Genomic DNA, 22044 nt, shown 5'->3' on the forward strand with positions numbered 1-22044 from the left:
TCACCTGGGATGTATTTCAGTTATCTTGAAAATCTGGCCTGTTAGTGGGCCCTGTAGGCCAGGGTTGAGGACCACTGGCTTAAAATATTTTGTTACTTGTATAAAAAGTGATCAATTAAAAAATATATTCTATATCTATTGCTGCTGTAATCCCAGATCTCATTCCATTTTTTATAGATAATATTGGATTGTCATGGCAGCCTTCTAATATCCCTCAGTACAAGTTTTCCTCTAAATTGTGAGTAAACTCCCTTGGTTGATTTATACCTATAGGTATGCTGATAATAAGGCTTACCTATAGGTACAGTAAATATCTCCTAAACGTGGACCATTTAGGAGATATTAACTTGTAAAGCCACCGGTGACCTCACCAGCGCATGCTCGCTTTACATTTTACAAATCAAAAAACAACTTTTAATCTTGCTTGGAAATATATTTGTTTCTTGTTCCTTTTATGCATTGCTACATTCCTACAAAATAATGATATGATAGGAAAATTGTGTATTAAATACTTTATAAAAAATATATTTTAAGTGAAATATACAAATAATCACATTTTGGGATGAAATACATGTTCATATGCTTGGATCTGATGTTGATGCACGGTTAATGTGACTTGTAGGTTGCGCTATCCAAATGTCACAGTGACCAGGACAAAGTTTACTTAACCTGTATGTTATCACAAAAAAAAAATAACTAAACAATATCATAAACTAAAATGATTATAAACAATACTCAATATTTAGAAATTACGTATATTATCTATATGCCTTAATACACATGTAAAAATGTTTTCTTTTCTACAGTATCTTTGATATTAAATGTGCAGGATGGTGCCCTTATTTTTTTCCAAAGGTAATAATTTATGAAAAAGTTGGCTAGCCAAAAGTGATAAGCACACTATAGTCTGCCAAAAGTGGTGTGTCCAGAGATCGTTTACCAGAGCTTCCACTATAAATACCCCAGGTTGTCCATAGTGGAGTATTCACCATCATCATGAGGGGAATCATCCTAGCACTAGTGCTCGCACTAGCGGGTGAGTCTACCAGTATTAGTACCTATTTTAATATGTATTCAATTAATATTTATTTTAAATCATTTTTTAAGAAAAATGTACTTGCATTAATTATTATTATTTTAATATGTGTCTATACAGTATTTATATTTTTTTAAATTATTTTTTACATAAAATATGTTACTGCTTTGTAAACACTTTTTCTCTTGGATTGTATTTAACGTCATTTTTTTCTCTTTGCTTTTTTTTTTTTTAAACAGGCGCTGATAATGCCAAAATAGGTAAGAAAAAACTGTATTTATTTTTTTTTTAACAGTTCAACTGTCTGTACAAAATAATTGAATTCTAACATTCAAAAATCTTTTTTTGTTATATATTGAAAATATATCTAGCAAAATATAGTTTTTCCTGATAAATTTTGTATTGTACAAATATCTACAGTTCTTCTTCATTAGCATACCATAATTCCCACAATAAAACAATAAAATGTATAACCATAGTCATAATTACAAATTATATTTTACCTAATAACTATTCAACTTGCACATTTTAAAATAACATTGACTAATTAATATTAGCTTGAGATATTTTACTTTTCACATAATGCACTTTTCAGGCTCTATAGCAGGGGTCTTCAAACTTTGGCCCTCTAGTTGTTCAGGAACTACAATTCCCATCATGCCTAGTCATGTCTGTGAATGTCAGAGTTTTACAATGGCTCATGAGAAGGGTAGTTTTGCAACAGCTGGAGGGCCGTGGTTTGAAGATCCTGGCTCTATAGTGTTATACTCCTATGCAGGGCAACATAAAACATTTAAAATATTATACATGTACAAACTTTCTATTTTTCTTTCTTTTTATTTTTATTTTATTATTTCTATTTTTGAAAGATGTTTTATCTGTGCAAATAATCTACTGCCAGCTACCAGGAGATCTCTATTTAAGCTGGAATGTTTTTCCCTGGGCAATAACTGCCATTTTTTAAGCCTGTAAATGCATAACCGAGGGAAACGGACTATACATTCTATTTTCAAAAGAGTATTATTTATTCCTTCATTCCCTTTCATAAAAGATTAAATTTGTCATGAAAGGGAATTGGCCTTTAAGACATGTTAGGCACAGCTTACCATATATACCTTGCAGTAACATCTGTACATTTTTCACTGTAGCAAGAGCAGCAAATATCCATCCCAACATATTTAATTTAACATAACTTGAACAATTTTAGTTTATATTACTCCACAAATTATGTCAATCCCCTGGCCTTAACAGCAATTAGTAATTAGTCACATTTAACCGGACTTATTCTGTAATGTTAAAATCATTTCACCACTGTTCCAAAAAGCCTCCTCAGTTCCAAAAACTTCATTAGAACTAAAGTAGCTACTTGGATAGGTGGCAAAATGGTATCAACCTACCAGAACTAAATGCTACTACTAGCTATTACTAACTATACCATGACTTGCATAACTGAGAACCTTCACATACATTCTAAAATTACACTTCATGAAAAAGAGGCAATATCGTCTTAAATATATAGAAGGATCAACAAATATACAAGAATAGAGAAACTCCACAAAAGTTCTATAAAATATGGAAGCCTTGGCTAGTATATCCAGATATGATTCCCTGTTTCTCACCTCTTTTATTAGAGGAGACAATAGGATCTAGTGTGTAAAGATACGAATAATATGGACTCTTGTCTGTAATGGAAGGATAGGTTGAAGGGGAATTTCTTTTCTTTTTTTTTTTATAATAATTCAATTTTTGTTTTGGTTTGGTGGGGGTTTTTTGTGTGGGTTAAATGTTGTATTCTACATGTTCATGTTGTACGAAAAAAAATGTAATAAAGATTATTGTTTAAAAAAAATATATATATATAGAATGTAATAAATATATAGAGATTAGTGTCCTATCAAGTTCTGCGTTCATCTCACAAACAACAAATGATTTCTTTCATAGATTCTACATTCAGCCAGAATAAAGTAACAATGTACAACTATGAGACCTTTACCATGATCGGACTTCCGGAAAATGACTTTGGCCGTACTGGAATTAATCTGATTCTTAAGCTGGAGATCAGGGCTCATGGTCAAAAAAGATACTCAATGAAGGTAAACAAATGAATTAATCTACAGCAATTGGAAGATATCATGGACCACATCATAAATTACCTTTATAGATAGGTATAGGTATCTATAAAGGTATAGATACCTTTATAGATATGAACCTGATTTTTATAGCATGGAGAGTGTTCTATTTTTTTTTCTTTTTTTACTCCAGCACTGTGATAAAGCATATCCCTGTGGCTTTGCCTCTTAGGTATGACAATACACTCAAATCAAATAGCAGAGTGAACTCAGTGCTTTCTGTAATCAGCGCATTTAGTAATAAAAAAAAGCTGGTTACAGAAAGCACTATTAGTTGTCTCTGCTATTTGATTTGAGTGTATTGTCTTACCTAAGTGGCAAAGTCGCAGTGAGATTAACCCTCTGTCGGAAAGATCGGTTAATTTTCCTGGACAGTTTATGGTGATCAACCCTTGGTGGGAATGAGCGCTATTTGGACTTACAAATCGCAATGTCCCTAAAAAAATGTGAGAGAACAACCAGTGATTGCTAGGAATGTAGAGTCCAATCACAGTGGAGCACATGAGTATATGTTCAGCTTTGAGTGGAGTGTGATACATAGGATTGAAGATGGCAAAGGTTACATGCAACATAATAACTGTGAATTACAGTTGAATATATTGGATCACTGGATATTACATGGATTGGACATTTATAGTCAAATACACTGTAAACAAAGTGTTGTTTCATATTATTATATTATATTTTTTATGTTTGATGTGTATAATTATTATAGCACTTAGAGAGTAGGTTTTTTTATTTTTTTTTTTTATTTTGTCTCCATGACTTTTTGTCCCACCAATTCAAAAATGTTACTCTAGGCCTAGCTGTAGGTGGCCTTTCTATAAATTGTAACTTGAATGGGTCCTTGCATCAAGCAGATTTTCCCCACAGTTATGACTAAACATCCAAAAAAGATTTTATTGTTTACTTTAGTTATTTCTGACACATGGCATGGCTTGTGCTAAGTTTCGTAAATAACTAGTCCACCATTCAGTAAGCTGTGTATGGTGCTGCACTTAAAAAAAAAAATAAAAAAATATTATAGCTGCAATAAATCCCCATTTTATTTATTTTATGTAATTAATGTTACTTTAAAAAAAAAAAATAGATTAGAATAATCTGCTTTTTGGAATTGGTTAAAAGTTGCCTTACACTGGACCCAACAAAACATGACCTTTTATGCCAGTGTTAATAGTTGTAGATTTGTTTTGTTAAACATATTTCTTGAACTTTTAGTAATACTTAAACTAATGATACTTTTCTCTTATAGGTTATGTCTATTAACATAAAAGAGGTTACAGGTGTGTGGCCCAAAGATCCATTCACTCGCTCCTCTAGCCTGAGCCAGGTTATGTCTGAACAGTTTTCCAAACACATCGAGTTTGAGTATCACGATGGACGTATTGGAGACATCTTTGCCCCTAGCGACGTTTCAGATTCTGTCCTCAACATATACAAAGGAATTCTCAGCATGTTCAATGTCAACATCAAGAAATCCCAGAATGTGTACGATCTGCAAGAGGTTGGTGTTTGTTTCTGAGATATGATTAGTCTTTGACATTATTTAGAGGGAAAATAATATTAGTTTATTTCAAAAAGAGTATTTGGCTGATATATATTTGAACAGAGAGGTTTACAGTAGAAAACTTTTTTTCAATGATTTCTCATAGTTTCAATAAATGATTTCATAAGGTGTGTGGAACACCATGGGGGAGATTTCCTAATAATGGTGCACTCAGAATGTAGTGCAGCTGTGCATGGTGGCCAATCAGCTTCTAACTTCAGCTTGTTTAATTAGGTTTTGGCAATAAAACCTGGGAGCTGATTGGTTTCTATGCAGAGCTGCACCAGATTTTGCACTCTCCAGTTTTAGTGAATAACCCCATAAATGTATTCCTTATTTAACTATCGATATGGGAATACAGATATTTAAAGACCTAAACAGCTTGTTAAAAAATAAAAGAAGGCATTGTTAGACAATAATTTTTTTTATCATAGTTAGAGTAGGAAATGGTAAAAACCCCTGTCAGTTTTTATTTTCATTTGTGCCCCGTTGGAAAGATTTCTCTTCCCTTCCTCTTGTAGAGACAACAGGAAGTGATAGGAAATCTTTCCAATGTTAGAAAAATCCACTCTTCGACAGTTGTCACACAAAAGAGCAGAATGTGTTTGTGGTTAGCATGCTTTTAACTTTCTATGATCGCTTATCTACCTCTTTCTGTATTACAGTCCAGCATTGGGGGTGTCTGTCACACCAGATACGTGGTCCAAGATGACAGGAAAACAAAACAACTGGTTGTTGTGAAAACCATAGACTTCAACAGCTGTCAAGACAAAGTGTCAAAGAATATTGGAATGGTTTTCTTGGATAAATGTGAACCTTGCGAAAGGGTACAGTTTATTTCTATAAAAAAAATCTATAGAGAAAAAGCAAGATTTAAATGTGCATTTACTCTCCATAATGACCAATCAGATTCCTCTTTTCATGTTCCCAGAAATGAAAAGATAGCTGCTGATTGGTCTCTATAGTCTCTACCTTTCTTAAAACTTTCTTTTCACAAGTTTTTTTTGTAAGTATTCCCTTTTTTGATGACTGACTTCCTCTCTTTCCTTCATCTAGATACACAGGAATATACGTAATGCTGCAGTATCCACCATCAAGATGAGAGACCATATTATCAAAGAGGTTGTCTTAGAGCACATCATAAATTACAGTCCATTACTGGAACGTAATGGTGGTGCTGTAATGGAAACAAAGTGAGTATTTATGATTAAAGTCATCTTAATCCTCATCTGTTTAGCAACTACTACATAACCTAGTAATTACAATTATTTAACAGTGAAAATCAGCATCAAATTGTACGGCCCCATGTGGAGAGCTTTTTACTTTCAGTAAAGAAAAGGGGAAACCCGCTCCATTATGCGTGATGTAAGATCATTTGACCAGACCTTCACCAATCATCTTTTTAAGTGTTTAGATGTGTTGAACTTTGTTCATTCTGACAAAGTTCTGACTTTGGAAAGGCACTTGTTGAAGGATTTCTGAGATAAGAAATGCTATACCCTAAGAACCTCTCTGGTGTTCACTTTCTCCACCCACAAAAGACTGTCCAGATTTAATTGCAAGCAATTTAAAAGTTATAGTTAGTTAGTTACTATTAAAAGTAGAAATTCCTTTAATACCACAGTGAGAACTATAAGTAGCCATTCTTTGCCTAAAGTCAACCTAAAGCGTATTTTTGTTTTTAGGCAAGTCCTGACCTGGGTTGGAACCAGAAGCAGCCAATCAACCCTCCCTCAGATTCAGCTCCACAACCGCGGAAATATCTTTTACACTTTTGGTGATGAATTATACCAGACTCCTTTTGTCCTTGTTAATAACAAAAACATCGAGGCTCAGGTAACGTGCTAAAATCTGGTTTGTTCTTTGCTTAGTGGTTTTAAATAAAACTAACAGAATATAGTATATTATGTGCACAAATTATCATTCTTTTCACAGTTAATATTTTGCTACTCACATTTTACAAATCTGATCTGTTCTGTGCTTTACTCCTATCAGATGGAGCACATTATCCAACACATGGTAGACAATAACCAGGAGAAGATCCATCAGGATGTCGCAATAAAATTCATGCAATTAATTCAGCTGATTCGCAATTCTTCTCCTGAGATTCTCCACACCATATGGAAGCAACTTGCTTCAAAACCAAAACACAGGTTAGCAAGCTTCTTACCCACTGTGTCATAGCTTCTTGTGTATAAAGCAGGGGTGGCCCATCCATTGGGGGCACAGGGGTGCCGCCCCCCCCCCTATCCAAGCGTCCGGCCCCCTAATCTACATACGGGGCGCCGGACGTATGGATTCCAATGGGGATTTTTTTTAAGCACATGATTAGAGCCAGAGGCTCTAGTAGGCTTCAAGAAAAGGGTGGGCTCGGGGCGCAGGGCACTGCGCCCTGAGCCCACCCAGTTGTGTGACAATAGCGAATGAATATTTGCTATTGTCACACTGACTCTCCTCCCAGCTAATCAGGAAGAGGGTTGTGAGAACCCTTTCCTGATTGGCAAAAAGGAGAAGCGATCTTACTGGCCAGTGGCCAGGAAGAGGCAGAAGAGACACGGCTGGAGGAGAAGGACAGCGGCTCAGCCATCCAGCACTCCCCGGCTCGGACAGGAGGAAGGAGGAGGTAAGAGGAGGCAGAGCATTGGGGGAGGAGGAACAGGTCGCCTGCCAACTGACTGACTGAGACTGACTGACCGACCAGGGGGGGGGGTGCGCATTGGTTTGCCGCCCCCGAATTACCGAGCACCAGCCGCCACTGGTAAAAAGACTATGCTCACCTTTTTAAAGAAAAGAAATAATAATAGATGCACATCTTTTTGCAGAAAACAGAAATGTTAATTTACTGTATTATTTTAGGGCAGGAGCCTGCAGAGTATTGTATCCATGATCATTGGAATGTATGTTCAATGTCGGACTCCGGCAGACACTACCTAGAGCTCTCTGCCTGTACTTTAGTATGGGCAGACAGTTTCTGAGCTGTAGGCAGAGTGAACGAACTATGAACATGTTGATCAGCAAACTCGCAGTTCACTGATACTATAAGTCTGTCTGCCTTGGAAGGGTACAATACTTGTAGTGTATACAGTCACAGATCCCTGTGAATGAATGATGTAGCTGTGTGGGTGGAAACCCTGCCCGCTGTCACATGAGGACGAGGGAGAGGATGCTGCATAGTAATTACCTAAATACACCTAAATACAGGTGTAACATGTAACATGTCACTAAAGGTGAACCTATCCTTTCAATTTAAAAATGGGTCCAAGCTATTTTTCTGATCTGCCAAAATTCCACTCAGCCTGCCCATATTTGGGAAAAGAGTGCCTATTGCTATTTGGCTCCATCTTCCCAAACAGCCTGACGAGTCGAACACTTGGACCATAATAGGTGCTAGGATCTTGCTTTGCTCATTTTTTTTTCATGGTAAAAGTAACTTGTCCCAAACACTTAGACATGAAGCAGTTCACTATACCTAAACTAGCATTCTCCTGCCATGCTTGTCACTGTCTAGGTTTCTCAACCTTTTTTCAGCCAAGGCACCCTTACAAATGATGCCCAATCTCAAGGCGCCACATTCTAAAATGTGTAACACAAGTTTTACATAACGCGTCAGCATCCTCACACATAGAACACCCAGCATTAAATGTGTTTTTTTCACAAAGCAAATATACCTGGGCACACTGGTGATGACTACTTTTCCAGTGTTTCTATTCTGCCTCAGTTTCTCTTTCCCTTACGCAGCAAATATGACCCCAATGCTCATGGAGAGGGGCAGGGGGATGGGCAAACAAAGACACTTTGCAGGTGCCTGATGTGCTCCTAATTAACCGACATCATCAGTTGTTAGGATGCCACTTGCTGGTCCACATGGTGCCCAGGGTTGTAATTCTGCACAATAAAAACATGCGGCTTTGTGTAACAAAACAAGGTGGGCTTGATACACTTGACATCATATTGACAATTTATGGGCAATTTGGGGAAATTTTTAGGAATGTTGCTATGGAACCCCTGAATATAGGTAGCACCCTAAGGTGCTGCAGCACCCTGGTTGAAAAAGACTGGTCTAGATTAACATTGTAGTACACAATGTAATATACAATAGTCTCAACGTGGGGTTATAATGCATATGTATCTGCAATACCTAACTACATTTTTGAACGTTCCCAATCCAGCTTTCTGCTAAGGCGTTAGATATTTCAACACCATAATCCAAACTTACTGGTAACATGAATTTACAAAAATAAAAGGCATTTCTGCAATATTTTGGTTTTATAACCCCCTAATAATGTCCTATGTGTCAGATAAATTTTAAAGCCAATTGAAGTTTCAATCTTTATTGATAAATAAGTGTGCTGCCAAACAGTTTTGGACAAACCTTAGTTTTATTTCTGTCCAGTTCAGCTCTAGGCATAGCAAAATGTTCTAAGGGAGCTTGCAGCATAGGGGATTGCTGCACTCTGTGTGAGGGTAGGGGTCTCTCCACAGCGCTCCGGCATGCCTACCTGCTGAGTTAGACAAATAGCTCTGCAAAGGCCACACTGCTCCCATACAAAACACAGTGGTCCTCTCTGCAGTATCCTGCCCTGATTTAGAAAGACATTCTACCCCTGCAGCTGAGCCAGATACAAAATAGAAGTAAGGCATGTGCAAAACATTATCTTTAAGGTAAATCTATCAAAAGAAAAGTCTAGAGGCTACCAAATTCCTCTATTTCAAAAAGTATTGTGGATACCTCAAGATCATATACGTATACCAGAGTTGTTGCTAATCTTTTAAATGCAGCAAAGCTCCCCTCTTTTTCCCCATTTCATATCTTATCCCATGTTTATTCCCAGAGTAAACACAGTGATGGTAGCGATGGTAGCTAGCCTAAAACAAGAAACTCAGATAGATAGCAGGGGCTTACGCCTTGGGTGTCAGGGCCTATCACCAGCACAACTGTACATAGTTTATTAACTAAAAATACCTACGTTTTGTAATACTTCCTTTGTCTACCTTAAATCACTTTGTCTATTATGATTTATTATAGTCAGTTGTTTCCTCTCCTGCAGAAATTGGCTCCTGCAAGGTCTTCGCATGGGTGGAACTGCAAACAGCCTGAGGTTTATTCAGCAAATCGTTCACAATGGGGAAATCACTGATGCAGAAGCAATAGAGATGATTCCCATTGCATTGCAAGTGACCAGAGGCAGTCAGCAGGCCTTGCAGATCTCCAAAGTACGTATTGTTGTCAGGGTTAACATTTACACCCAGATAGCAAGGATAACTTACCACAAATTTTTGGAAGTGTTGAAGTGTAAGTCGTGTTAGTTTGCACATTTTCACTGGCAAGTTGTACACTTACAGAGCACTTGAAGCACAAGTTCTAGTTGACACTTTTCAAAATTCAGCCACAGTGACCCTGTGGTGTGATGACTATTGTACAACATAACTGAACCAGAACTTGCAGAAGACTTGAAGAATGTTTGCAAAAAAGTTGATCTGGAGTCATTGAATGCAGACTTGCTGCAATTGTGCAACAAGCCTGTGAAGTCTGACAAGTTGGCAAGTCTAAAGGGCCATACACACTATAAGATTTTCTGAAGACTTTTTCCTTCAGATTTACCTTTTCTATGTAATGCAAGGGCCTGCCAGATTGCATACAAATTGAAAGTGTTTAGGTTTGACCTCATATTATCTGGTTTTGGTAAATCTAAAGGAAAAAGTCTTCAGAAAATCTTATAGTGTGTATGGCCCATAACAATTGCTTAGCAAGTAGTTTTCAAACTTGCAGCTCAATTGCTTGCTATCTGGACTCTATCTTCAGGTCTAAAGCTGCTATGTAGCTGAACAGATTTTAGACTAATTGTTGCTGTAGTATGGCATTTTCCCCCAATTGCATACAGATCAGTAGCCACATGCATGTTCTCAGTGGACTGACAAGCCACTTTTACTCTGGTTTCAGGTTTTTCAATCAGTATTAACAATCTTAGTATCAAAAACTAGTAACTACTTATTCATTGGAAATGTCACCCTATACGTGATATAATGGAATATTGAACAGTGCCATAACTGCATGATCAAGCTTGACAATGGTCCTTCTACAGGTTTCTAGCTACATTATTTCGACTTTTTATTAGTCAGTATTCCTATTTTTCTAGGCGCTAATCAAAGACCCCAGGATCCAGAAAAACCCGACACTTCGTAAACTCACAATCCTGGCTGATGGCACAATGGTCAAAAAATACTGCGCTCACCTGTCTACTTGCCCCGAGTATGCTCTGGAGGTGAGTTTTTCTTCACTAGTGAAGTACATTTTTTTTTTTGTTTTCTATGGAGAAAATCATATTTATATCTATGATATGCACATTTATTAAATGATACATATGACATAGACAGAAATGACTAATGACATACAGAAATCTAGACAGGATTGTGAACGCTGCTTCTAGTTACAGGTCGTAAGGGTCCCTCACATTTGCTCTATGGGTATAATATGCATAAGGGTTCTTACACTTGCCCCATATATACATCTTAATGGGGAAGCCTTTTGCATCCTCCAGTAGAAAGAAAGTGTGAGTTCATTAATATGGAGGTAGCTAGTGGAGGGATCTAACAAGTATGAAATATTATACAAGGATTCATATTTACCCACTTTTTTTTCAGAGGGTTAGCTTTACTAAATATGCTGGCCACAAGATCTTTTATACATCCATTTCTATATAAGCAATAACCCCCACTCAGTACACAAAGTACACTGACACACAAAGCACATATAGAGAACCTATATGTTCGTTCAATCTATGGCAATTGATAATGCCAATGGTTTTGGCACACTTTAGTGAACTGAAACGTTTAATAGCAGTGCACATACTGAGTAAAATATGGGGCTAACAGTGACGAAGGAAGAAAAGCCCAGGCATTGGTGTGAGGGGAAAAAAAGGCCCTACGTCCGTGGTGTTACTGGAAGCAAAAAATGCCCCTGCATCGGTGGTATCACTAGAAATTAAAAAAGGGGTCCCTGTGTCCATGACGCCCCTGGAATGACAACATTCCCCTTGTGTTATTGGTGTCAGTAAAAGTAAAATAATGCCCCTGCATCTGTAGTGTCACTGGAATTAAAAAATGTTGTCAAGCAAGGAAAACATTTTCTGCATCAGTTTCAGTGGGGAAAAAAGTGCCACTGCATTGGTGGCATCATTCTGAGAAGGACTGCTTTGGCATCTGCATCAATGGCATGAAGCAGTGAAGGGAAGATAGGAGTCTGGGGCCCTGTGGGTACATTGAACTTGTGTGGCTCTAGGTGAGCTGAAGAGCTCTGAGCAAGGTAGGGTGAATATATAAGGCTTTTTGGGGCTTGCTGAGTTGCTCCCTCCACCCTCTTTGTACACAACAGACAGTTGAGACTTTTTTCTAAGTGGAGCGCCCACCTAGGAACAAAGGCAGGTTCTCCCTTTTTCTTGTCTTTGATCATGTGATATGCTGGATGACAAGGGGGGACAAGAAAAAGGGCAGTCCACATTCACTCCTGAGCAGGCGCCTATACCGAGAAAGCAGTCTGTTCTTAGCAGGTTCCCCTCTCACTGCTGTCTTTCACCCAAAGTAATCTGCTATTGGAGGAAATAAAGAGCAGAATCCTTCCTCCTGCAGCTATTGTGGCCCCTGCTCTGATTGATGGGAGTGACACTGCCATAGAACAGAGAGCCAACAAGTTTCTCAAGTTTCTAGCCTGACTCTTTGCCACCACATAAATACACCATGACAGGGGCAGCTTGGCCCTCCTCATCCCAGCCCTGGCCCAATAAGAAAAAGACCATAACCTTTAGACATGAGCTAGAAAATGGATCAGGGTAGTAAAAGGTAACTTTAAGCTTAGCTATGTTCTACACCTTTCTTTTACTATAATGTTATTAGTATGTAGTAGAGTAGTGATGGACTAGTTGTAGAGTATCACAATACATAGCTGTCAAATATGCGTATAAATTCCTTGAACACCAGCCTTGCTGTTCCATGCTATGATAAGCAGCCATATATACATACATTTTCACAGTAATCTGTGTTCCTCATTAGGCTATGAGGACCAGAGTTTTTTTTTTTTTTTTACTTAGGCTTACCTTGTACCCCAAGCTGCAAAGGCGGACCAGGAAAGTCTTAGAAACTGAACCGCTAGGTCTCCAATATAACAATGCTGTGTTTGATCTTGCTAATATTACAAAGCTGTTTTTACTCTTTTAGACCCTCCATGATTTGGCTGCTGATGCTCTCAGCAAGGGACACGAAGCGGACATGACTTTGGCTTTGAAAGCTCTGGGTAATGCAGGTCAACCTCAAAGCCTCAAGCGTGTCCAAAAATTCCTGCCAGGAATTTCTTCCGGTGGTGCTCAGCTTTCAGTCAGGATCCAGGTTGATGCGGTCATGGCTTTGAGGAACATCGGCAGACGGGATCCAGGCAAAGTAAGTGAAATTTGTTTTTAGGTTTTAAAATATGGAATATTCCACTTATTCTTTTAGATATGTGATGTAATGAGACAGAGGTAAATTCCTTCTGTTTCTCAAACCAGCAACTGAATGGCACTGTGTTGCGGTACGCACAGACACCAGCTAAAAACCCACACACCAATGGGTTTAAATGCAATTTTTTTTTTCTGTGATGAAGGGGGCATTTTCGGGCACCCGAAACACATTGGCTACTAGACTCAATCAATAAACTTTTTTTATGAATTTAACCTTGTGGTATATCTCTTTAATATCCAAATAAGAGTTCTGTCTGACAAAGGTTTTGCTGTGCTACACACTGATTTGGTTGGGAGGCTTTTTGATTCCTTAGTCCCTTCTTACCATAATCTGTATCTATACTGTCATTTTAGGTGCAAGAAATCCTCATGCAAGTCTACATGAATCGTGCAGTTCACACAGAAGTGAGGATGGTGGCTTCTTTGGCCTTATTTGAAACCAAACCCAGCCCTGCCATGCTCATCAACATTGCAAATGTGGCTGCAGGAGAAAGCCAAGTCAACCTACAGCTTGCCAGCTTTGTCATTTCTCAAGTTAAAGCCTTATCTAGGAGCAGCATTCCCCAATTAGAACCTCTGTAAGTACCAAAATCTTGAGGATTCTAAAAGGTTTTCAGTGTCAAAAAAAGAAATGCATGTTGGTATACGGCCTTACATTCCTATTTTAAAGATATTTGTTAGGGTTGACATTTTAGAACTAATCAGACATCTTTCCACTAGGGCTGCTGCTGCCAATATCGCACTGAAGCTCTTCAACCCAAGCATTGATAGTCTGGGATACGGCTTCAGCAAGGTCATTAATGTTAACCTATTTAAATGTAAGTATGGCAGTAAAAAGAGTACTAACTGCTTATTACATAATAATTGCTCAGAGTCATAAAATGGTTCTTTCTGTGATAGATACCCTCATGTCCGGATTTGATTTAAAAGTCCATATGATGAACAGTCCATCCACCTTTATACCCACATTCGTGATTGTCAAACTGCGGGCCTATGTTGGCAGTTCTGAGGTTGACGTAGCAGAGGTATGGCTACATTTTTGTTCTATATTTTTGCATACTTTAACTGTTTTCCTAATATGAACATTACAAAATGAGGTTAATTTACAAAAAAAGTAGAACATATTCACCTTGCAAATGAATGTGTTGAAAAATTACTTTTTAAAGAATGCCCAACCACGTGCAAGAAAAATAAAAAAAAATAAATAAAAAAGATTAAAAAATATATATTTTTCCTTGCATATGATTTGATGATCCAGCACAGTAAGCACAGCTAGCTAGGTGAAATTTAACTTCCAATTCAACGAGGATGTTCTACCCCTTTAGTAAATCAACCACAATAAGTTTGCAATAGCCATGCACTCCCATCAGTGGAAGGAATTATAATATTTCCCAGTAAAGCAAAATTAAATTAGTTACAGACAATTCCACTTAGAATCCTGAACAAGAGAAGCGATGCTGTGTAGTTGTCTATACCTAGATTATACTTGCATAATAATATTATCAAACTATGACAAAAAGGATTTGATAGACAGTGTCAAAGAGAAGAGTAATTGTACTTTGGAAATCAGGGTTGAGTTTACTTCAATTATCTAATTATGTTAAAAGCAAATTGCTGTGTTTTTTGCACATGATTAAGTGAACTTACAGCAAAAATTAAGTTGCGCAAAAAGTGTCACCAAATAGTAAAAAAATAATAATTTCTCAGTGACAGCTGCAATCACAAAATGTCCACATAAACATTTTACATATTAATGATAATTAAAAACACGTTGTGCTATCAATATAAAGTGCATAAATTCAGTCAAGTAAGAAATTCATATACTGTAGATCAAAAACTGTAAATAAGTGTTAAATTAATTCATGTTAAATGAATCTGTTAAAAAACATTCATAAATAATCCAGTAAAGTCCATCAGAAAAAAAGAAGAAGAGAAGTACTCTTGTGCAAAAAGTTAATTTATACTTGTGTATCAACAAAAAATCCATATTTCAGTATTTATAGCAAAATCTTCACACCCAAAGTGCACACCCAACTTTCAAGCCACTTACCAGCTACTCTAACCCCAAGATGGGGGTCTGGTTGCACTTTATCCCAGTATTCGCATGGGATGGATGAATATCAGGAGCCAAGGTCAGAATATCAGAAGCCATTATCTACTCCTTTAGTAAATCAACCCGATAGTGGAATCATGCAGAAGAAAGTAGTGATATAAATTATAATTGTACCGCCAGATAAAAAAATAAGTTAATTAACAGTGCAGCTAAAGCTTTGTTAAGCGGTTCATGCATACATATGCAATTATTTAGTCTGTGGAAGGCAAATACTGTGTAATTTTATTTTACAATACACAATGCAAATACATATATAGGTGCTATTTAGTAATTCGGTCCACCCAGTACTAAGGTTCACAGCCCTGATAGAGAGAACACAGTCGGTAACCTGTAGTTCAGAAATACAGCTTGATCATCTCCCTGCACACAACCCTGTTATTAGACAATGAAGAAGAAGCAGCGAACTGATGACTCATCACTCTGCCTTCCCCTTCAGTCGGGATGCTACCTGTCAACACATATGCACTGCAGCACATCTAATTGGTTGCTAGTTCTGGGATTACAAAAAGGTTGATACTAGGACAGATGGCAGTACCTAGGACAGTTGTATCTGAAAATACATGTAATGAACAACTGCATTAATTGTTTTTTCTTGTATTCCTGAAGTTTATATTTAAATATCCAAAGCTATCAGCAGCATAGTAATCAATACATGTTGAAGAAAGGTCTCAAACTTAATGTTGACCTGAAATTAACAAGATTTGTGAATGACATTTTTTTTAAATGTTTGTTTCTATTGTCCATAGATTGGTATAAGAGCTGAAGGACTCAATCAGATCCTGAGACGACAAGATATTCAGTTTAAGGACTTGCCAGTGCATAAGAAGATTGCCCAGATTGTGAAATTGGTGAGACTGGCTTACTTTATTCTTTTATATCACACCAACAATTCCATAGTGCGATACATAATTTATTAAAGTGGTTTACAGCAGTTCCGGCCTCGTAGGAGCTTACGATCTAGTAAAAGATGCAGCCTAAATCTCAAAGCCCTAGGAAAAAAAAACGTAAACTTCCAGCCAGTTTTCAAGGTGTTAATTTGTAATGAAAAAAATTTTCACATTAAATCAATTTACACCTATTTTTTTTTTCTTTTTTGACAGTTAAAGGGATTCAGACCACAGCCTTTGCAGATGCCCCTGTTTTCTGTGTACGGCAAGGTCTACAGCCAGGAGTTTTCCTTCAATGATATCAGCAAAAACACCATCCAGATTATAACCCAGGTAAGAACTGCCTCAGGTTCAGAAAGATAAAATCTACAGTACCTAACTTTTGCCTGTTGTCTCTTTTAACATACAATCTTTTTTGTTCAATTTGATTTAGGCAATAAATGAGCCAGCAGAAAGGCATGTTACCATCAAGAACATCATCAACAAGCTTATGAATGGCTTGGTCGGCCATTATGCTCAAGCGGTTGTGGCTGCTGAGGCCCGCCACATCCTACCCAGTACTGTTGGTTTGCCAATGGAGTTCAGCTGGCATACCATGCTTGTGGGAAATGCCCCGGTCAATAGTATGTACACCTGATTTTTTTTTTTTTGCATATGGAAATTATCATGTACTGTGTGATATGATAAAGAGATAGTCTTCCCAGAGCTGATCATTTAAAATGAGTTGACACTGGTGGGTTGAATTACCCAGGAGCTTGTTGTCAAGCATACTCCAGCCCCAGCTTGCTGACAGGACAGTGAAAGAAAAATATATAAATAGTCTATCCCGCGCTACCTCTAATCCAACTAAATCACATACAGGTGGCTGCAAACAGATTGTGTTCCCACAACCTATGTATAAATAATTTTAAGAATGACAAAAAACTGCTGGACCTACCTAATTTGCTACTAATACATCCAAATAATTGACTCCATTCACACTAGCGCGACTTGTCAGGCAACTTGGTCGCCTGACAAGTCACGGTCGGTCGCCCGCCATTGAATAGTAGAGGACCCGTTCTAATAGGAGCGACACAAGTCGCTCCGACTTAGAAAAATGGTCCTGTACTACTTTGGGGCAACCTGGAGGCGACTTGCATTGACCTCAATTATATGAAGTCAGTGCAAGTCGCGCCGAGGTTGCGGTGCACGCTGTGCACCCCAACTTCATAGGTCGCCCCAGCAAGTCGTGTCGCCGCAGTCTGAACGGGGTAAACAATAGATAATATTGATGCACTTCCAATAATACCAACTCTAAATGTGAAATATAAGTAGTTGTGCAAAAGTATCACTCAACATCCATAAATCATATATACATCATAAACCGTGTCAATGTGCAATTGTGCCAGTGCATGGCATTTATAAATGTCTCTTCTGTATATAATTATTATTATTATTATACAGGATTTATATAGCGCCAACAGTTTGCGCAGCGCTTTACAATGTGAGGGAAGACAATACAGTTACAGTACAGTTTAAAACAGGAGGAACTAGAGGGCCCTAATCACAGTCTCTTGGTGAAGAGTGACCAACAATTCTTGCTTCCCCAAAAAATCTTTCAATTTTCCACCTTTTGTGTTGTTTTTAATTACATGAACAATGATTCCCACTACCGTTGACTCATGCGCTCACCTCAAATGGTGGACCTGTCATGCGCCAGGTCAAATATTGCTTTCCCCACCAAGGGGCTACTTTATAGTTCCTCTCAGATGGGGTCTCCCTTGAAAGCCTCCTTCTATTTCCAATTTAAGATGATCTCATATAAATGGGTGAGGATACCAAAACCAGAAGTGTCATGGAAGCCGCGGCCCTGCTGTTCTGTCATATATGCTGTTTAGGTTTTTCTGTATGTAAGTGCAATTTATATAATAAATAAAACATGTATTTATATGGGAACCCCATCTGTTATGTTAGTCCATTGCAGGATGAATATGCAACTTTTTAAAGGGCCATACACCCTTACTTGTTCTTGTGTATTAAGTTATTTGTTGATTTTAATACATTTAATTCCTTTGTACAGTTGATGTGAAGGTGAGCCCACCCTTCTCACCAAGCTCTAGCATTAGCCAGCTGTTTGAATCTGAGGTGCACATCACTGCAGACATCAACCCAAGGTGAAAACAAACGTTTGTGCTAGCAATGTACATTGTTTAATTGCCAATAAAGTTGTTTGTGAGAAAAGCAAACTATGTTTCACAGACTGATGATTCATTAATGCACCATGTCTATTATGTTTCCCACAGCGCATTAGTTCATGTGGTAGCCACCATGGGAGTAAACACACCAATGTTGCAGCATGGGTTGGAGTTCCATGGCAAAGGCCTTGTAAACACCCCTGTGAAAGTAAATGTTGTTGTAAACCTAAAGGACAGTAATATTAAGATTGAATCGCAGCCACCCCAGCAAGAACAAGATCTTATTCGTATAAGGTATTGTTGATTTAACTGTGGAATTTTTGAAGTCTTCTTTCTCTTGACAAATATTAATCAATGCAGTCTTCAGTGAGACTATAGCTGGCGACATCAGAATATAACAGAGTCCAGCACGCAAATTTCTAGTTTGGGACAGAATAATATTACATTATTAAAGTCAGCATCTTGGGGGGGGGGACTATGAGATGATACTGGAAATGGTCGTTTCAGCACTGTGAATCTAATCTTATGGTTGACCTTGTTTCAATATATTTTTTTACAGTACCCAAACACAGGCAGTCTCAAGAAATATTGAAAACTTGGATGCAAGTAAGAGTATACAGGTTGTGCCAGGATCAGACAGCCAGAACATCTTAAAGAAGCATTTTGAATCATCAGGAAAGGCATCAACAGAAGCAGCTAGCTCCGTGGTAACCAACATGGGACTCTATTTACCCTGGGAGGTGGCATCTTCCAAGTGTTTTTATACTCATTTCACCATCTCATTCCTTTTTTTCTTTTTAGGAATCTTTATCAGAGGTTGGAAGCAAGAAATATCTGGATCTTGCCAAGAAGTCACATAAATTCTTAGGTTATATAAAGAATCTCTTCCATTTCCATGCATGTCTTGGAATTCCCAAACTCCCAGTCAAAGTTTGCCTTCAGCACAAGTCACAAAATGCAGCAAACCAAAGGCATTCCGTTTTCTATCAATTGTTGGGCGCTCGTGAGACTAAGCTGACAGTAGTACCAGGTAAAATTTTAATGTGGGCCCGTAATATAGTTGTTGCATGGAGTTGAAACTTCTGTACAGTTTTGTGATTGGTGTTATTTTATCTGCAGCACACACGAATCCCCCCATACAGAAAATCCAAACTGAAATCACTGTCGGGCACAAAGCAGCTTCCAAAGTAATTACTCTAGTCGATGTAGAGAAGCACGAGGGAGAGCAGATGGAGCAATCTGAAATAATAAAGAGGCTGAAGGTCGTCCTTGGAATAAAAGATGATTTTTCTGTAAGAGACATTTTTTTTTTTTAAACATTAAATCTTTTTTGGAAAATGTTTCTAATATAAACAGTACAAAGTATTCACGTAGCAAAGACTGACTTCAAGAAAATAGGCTATGAACAAAAACAAGAAAGTTTCAGTATACAACCGGTAGATATATCTTCCATAATACCAAACAGTTGTTGAAGTATTGTTGATAAGGGAATTACAATTAGGTGTGTAGTGATGCATACTTAAAGTAGAACTATAAGCATTTTTTTTTTCTTTTTGGATAAGGTAAGGGAGGGTTATAGCCCCTGTCGGATTTTTTTTCCCCATCTGTGTCCCATTGAGGAGATTTCCCTATAACTTCCTGTCCCATAGCCCAACAGGAAGTGAGGGGAAATCCCTTCAAATAAAGGGAATTTCTTGGGGACACCCAGGTCACCACCAGTGTCCCCAGTGGAAGATTTCCCCTCTATTACTTTTCTGGGGACAACCTAAAATATGGGATTTTCTTTTACTTTAACTTCCAATGATTATGGTAAACAGGACAAATAGAGAGGGTGAATCTCCCTAATAGGGGCTCAGACAACAATAAAAACTGACAGTTGTTCTAATCCCTCTGCACTTTATCCAAAACAAAAAAAAAGTTTTGACTTTAGTTATACTTTAACAAACATACCTATAACAAGGATGTTCAAAAACTGATTGTGGATTGCAGAAAAAGTATAAAAAGGTAGAGCTTTACATGGTGTCAAAAATGGACATTAGAAGGCATTTTAAGTCTCAATATCATACAGTATGTTATTGCAACTTATTATTCTTATACCAAGTGGTAGTAAGTGATTTGTAAAAGAAGGAGGTGCTCTAAATTGTGTTTTCTTGCTAACAAATTACTTCTCTCTTAACTGCAGGCCACCAATGTAACCCTAAAACAAAAACATTATCGCAAACGGCCAAAACAGAGACATGAAAGGCACACCCTGGCAGAAGACGAGACAGAACTTGCCCGCAAACAATCATCTCAGTCTTCAAGTTCTTCATCCTCCTCTTCTTCATCTTCATCAAGTCCAAGCAGCAGTAGCAGTAGCAGTGCAAGGCAGAGCAGGCAGAAATCCACGAACAAAAATGCACAGGATCAAAAGCAAAGGGGCCACAATAAGAAGCATAGTTCCAGCAGCAGCAGCAGCTCAAGCAGCTCAAGCAGCTCAAGCAGCTCAAGCAGCTCAGGCAGGAAAGCTACCAGTAGCTCAAGCAGCAGCAGCAGCAGTCAAAGCAAAAAGAGGTCTGGAAAACGCAGATCGAGCAGCAGCAGTAGTAGCAGCAGCAGCAGCAGCAGCAGCAGTAGCAGCAGCAGCAACAGAAACAGAAGGAGCAGCAGTAGCAGCAGCAGTAGCAGCAGCAGCAGCAGCAGCAAAAGCAGTAGCAGCAGCAGCTCAAGAAGAAACAGCAAGGCAAGACAACAAAAGCACCAGCAGAAACATCCCCATCAACATGGCAAGCAAAGCAGCAGCAGTAGCAGCAGTAGCAGCAGCAGCAGCAGCAGTAGGAACAGTGGAAGCAGTAGCAGCAGTAGCAGCAGTAGCAGCCAACAACAACAGGTAACCACAACCGAAATATATCTTTGTAGTATCTGTAATACCTACCAATTGCTTAGAATACTCATCTATCCTAACAATATTAAGGCACAACCACAGCCAAAGCAGCCCATATAACTGCCATGGGGCCCCAGAAGGGAAGAGAAGACCAAGTCCACGTCTAAATAGGGACTGTATGATTGTTGGCTTGTAGAGTATGGATGTGCCAACTTTTTAACACAGGGATTGCACTTTGATCCACCTGCCTTGACAACCTTAGTCCTGGCTAACTGCAAAGCTTTAGTATACAGAAAAGCACAGTAGGTCTCTTGGAAGCCCTGACTTTGCCCAATTCTGATTGTATGGCTACAACTTGTAACTGTTCAGCAAGCATTGGTTGGAAGTAGAAGTTTAGCTTAAAACGAACTAATTCTAAATCTACTTGCAGCAATATTCTAAGACTAACCTATCTATACGTGTAAAGAAGAAATCGCTATACATACCTTTTCTGAAGCCGATCCGGTCCGGTCCCACGCTGAACTGTCAGCAGCAGCTTCTGTGTGTGGGAGTGTGCAGAGGAGGCAGCCGACAACAGAAGCCCCATTATGGGTGAAATCACTTCTTAGGCATTTCCCAGCCATTGTCGGCTGTCTCCTGCAAACAGCATCCGATGCTGGAGACCAGACTGGATCAGCTTCAGAAAAGATATGTATAGCTAGTTTTGCTTTACAGGGTTGGATAGGGTTAGTCTTAGAATGTGGCTGTGAGTAGATTTAGAGTTAGTTAGTTTTAAGCCGAACTTCTACTTTAAGCAGTAGCTGTAAA

At 38.3% G+C, this 22044-nt stretch overlaps 1 protein-coding gene across 1 annotated transcript in view; it reads left to right on the forward strand.

Moving 5' to 3' along the window:
- Positions 1 to 912: 912 nt before the first annotated feature.
- Positions 913 to 22044, forward strand: part of LOC309562239 (vitellogenin-A2-like) — a 118828-nt gene continuing 97696 nt past the window's right edge. Inside the window, exons 1-23 of the mRNA XM_082266360.1 lie at positions 913 to 1036; positions 1276 to 1296; positions 2978 to 3129; positions 4418 to 4669; positions 5377 to 5538; positions 5768 to 5904; positions 6397 to 6547; positions 6707 to 6864; positions 9760 to 9925; positions 10849 to 10974; positions 12923 to 13141; positions 13555 to 13778; positions 13921 to 14018; positions 14101 to 14225; positions 16060 to 16161; positions 16414 to 16533; positions 16634 to 16823; positions 18260 to 18353; positions 18483 to 18668; positions 18934 to 19081; positions 19176 to 19404; positions 19494 to 19666; positions 20557 to 21352. Of these exons, the coding sequence (XP_082122486.1) occupies positions 997 to 1036; positions 1276 to 1296; positions 2978 to 3129; positions 4418 to 4669; positions 5377 to 5538; positions 5768 to 5904; positions 6397 to 6547; positions 6707 to 6864; positions 9760 to 9925; positions 10849 to 10974; positions 12923 to 13141; positions 13555 to 13778; positions 13921 to 14018; positions 14101 to 14225; positions 16060 to 16161; positions 16414 to 16533; positions 16634 to 16823; positions 18260 to 18353; positions 18483 to 18668; positions 18934 to 19081; positions 19176 to 19404; positions 19494 to 19666; positions 20557 to 21352 (4069 nt within the window). The 5' untranslated portion in view covers positions 913 to 996. The remainder of the gene's footprint in view (positions 1037 to 1275; positions 1297 to 2977; positions 3130 to 4417; positions 4670 to 5376; positions 5539 to 5767; positions 5905 to 6396; positions 6548 to 6706; positions 6865 to 9759; positions 9926 to 10848; positions 10975 to 12922; positions 13142 to 13554; positions 13779 to 13920; positions 14019 to 14100; positions 14226 to 16059; positions 16162 to 16413; positions 16534 to 16633; positions 16824 to 18259; positions 18354 to 18482; positions 18669 to 18933; positions 19082 to 19175; positions 19405 to 19493; positions 19667 to 20556; positions 21353 to 22044) is intronic.

The sequence above is a fragment of the Pelophylax lessonae genome (genome assembly GCF_965119305.1).
Source record: "Pelophylax lessonae genome assembly, chromosome: 8".
Classification (NCBI taxonomy): Eukaryota; Metazoa; Chordata; class Amphibia; order Anura; family Ranidae; genus Pelophylax; species Pelophylax lessonae.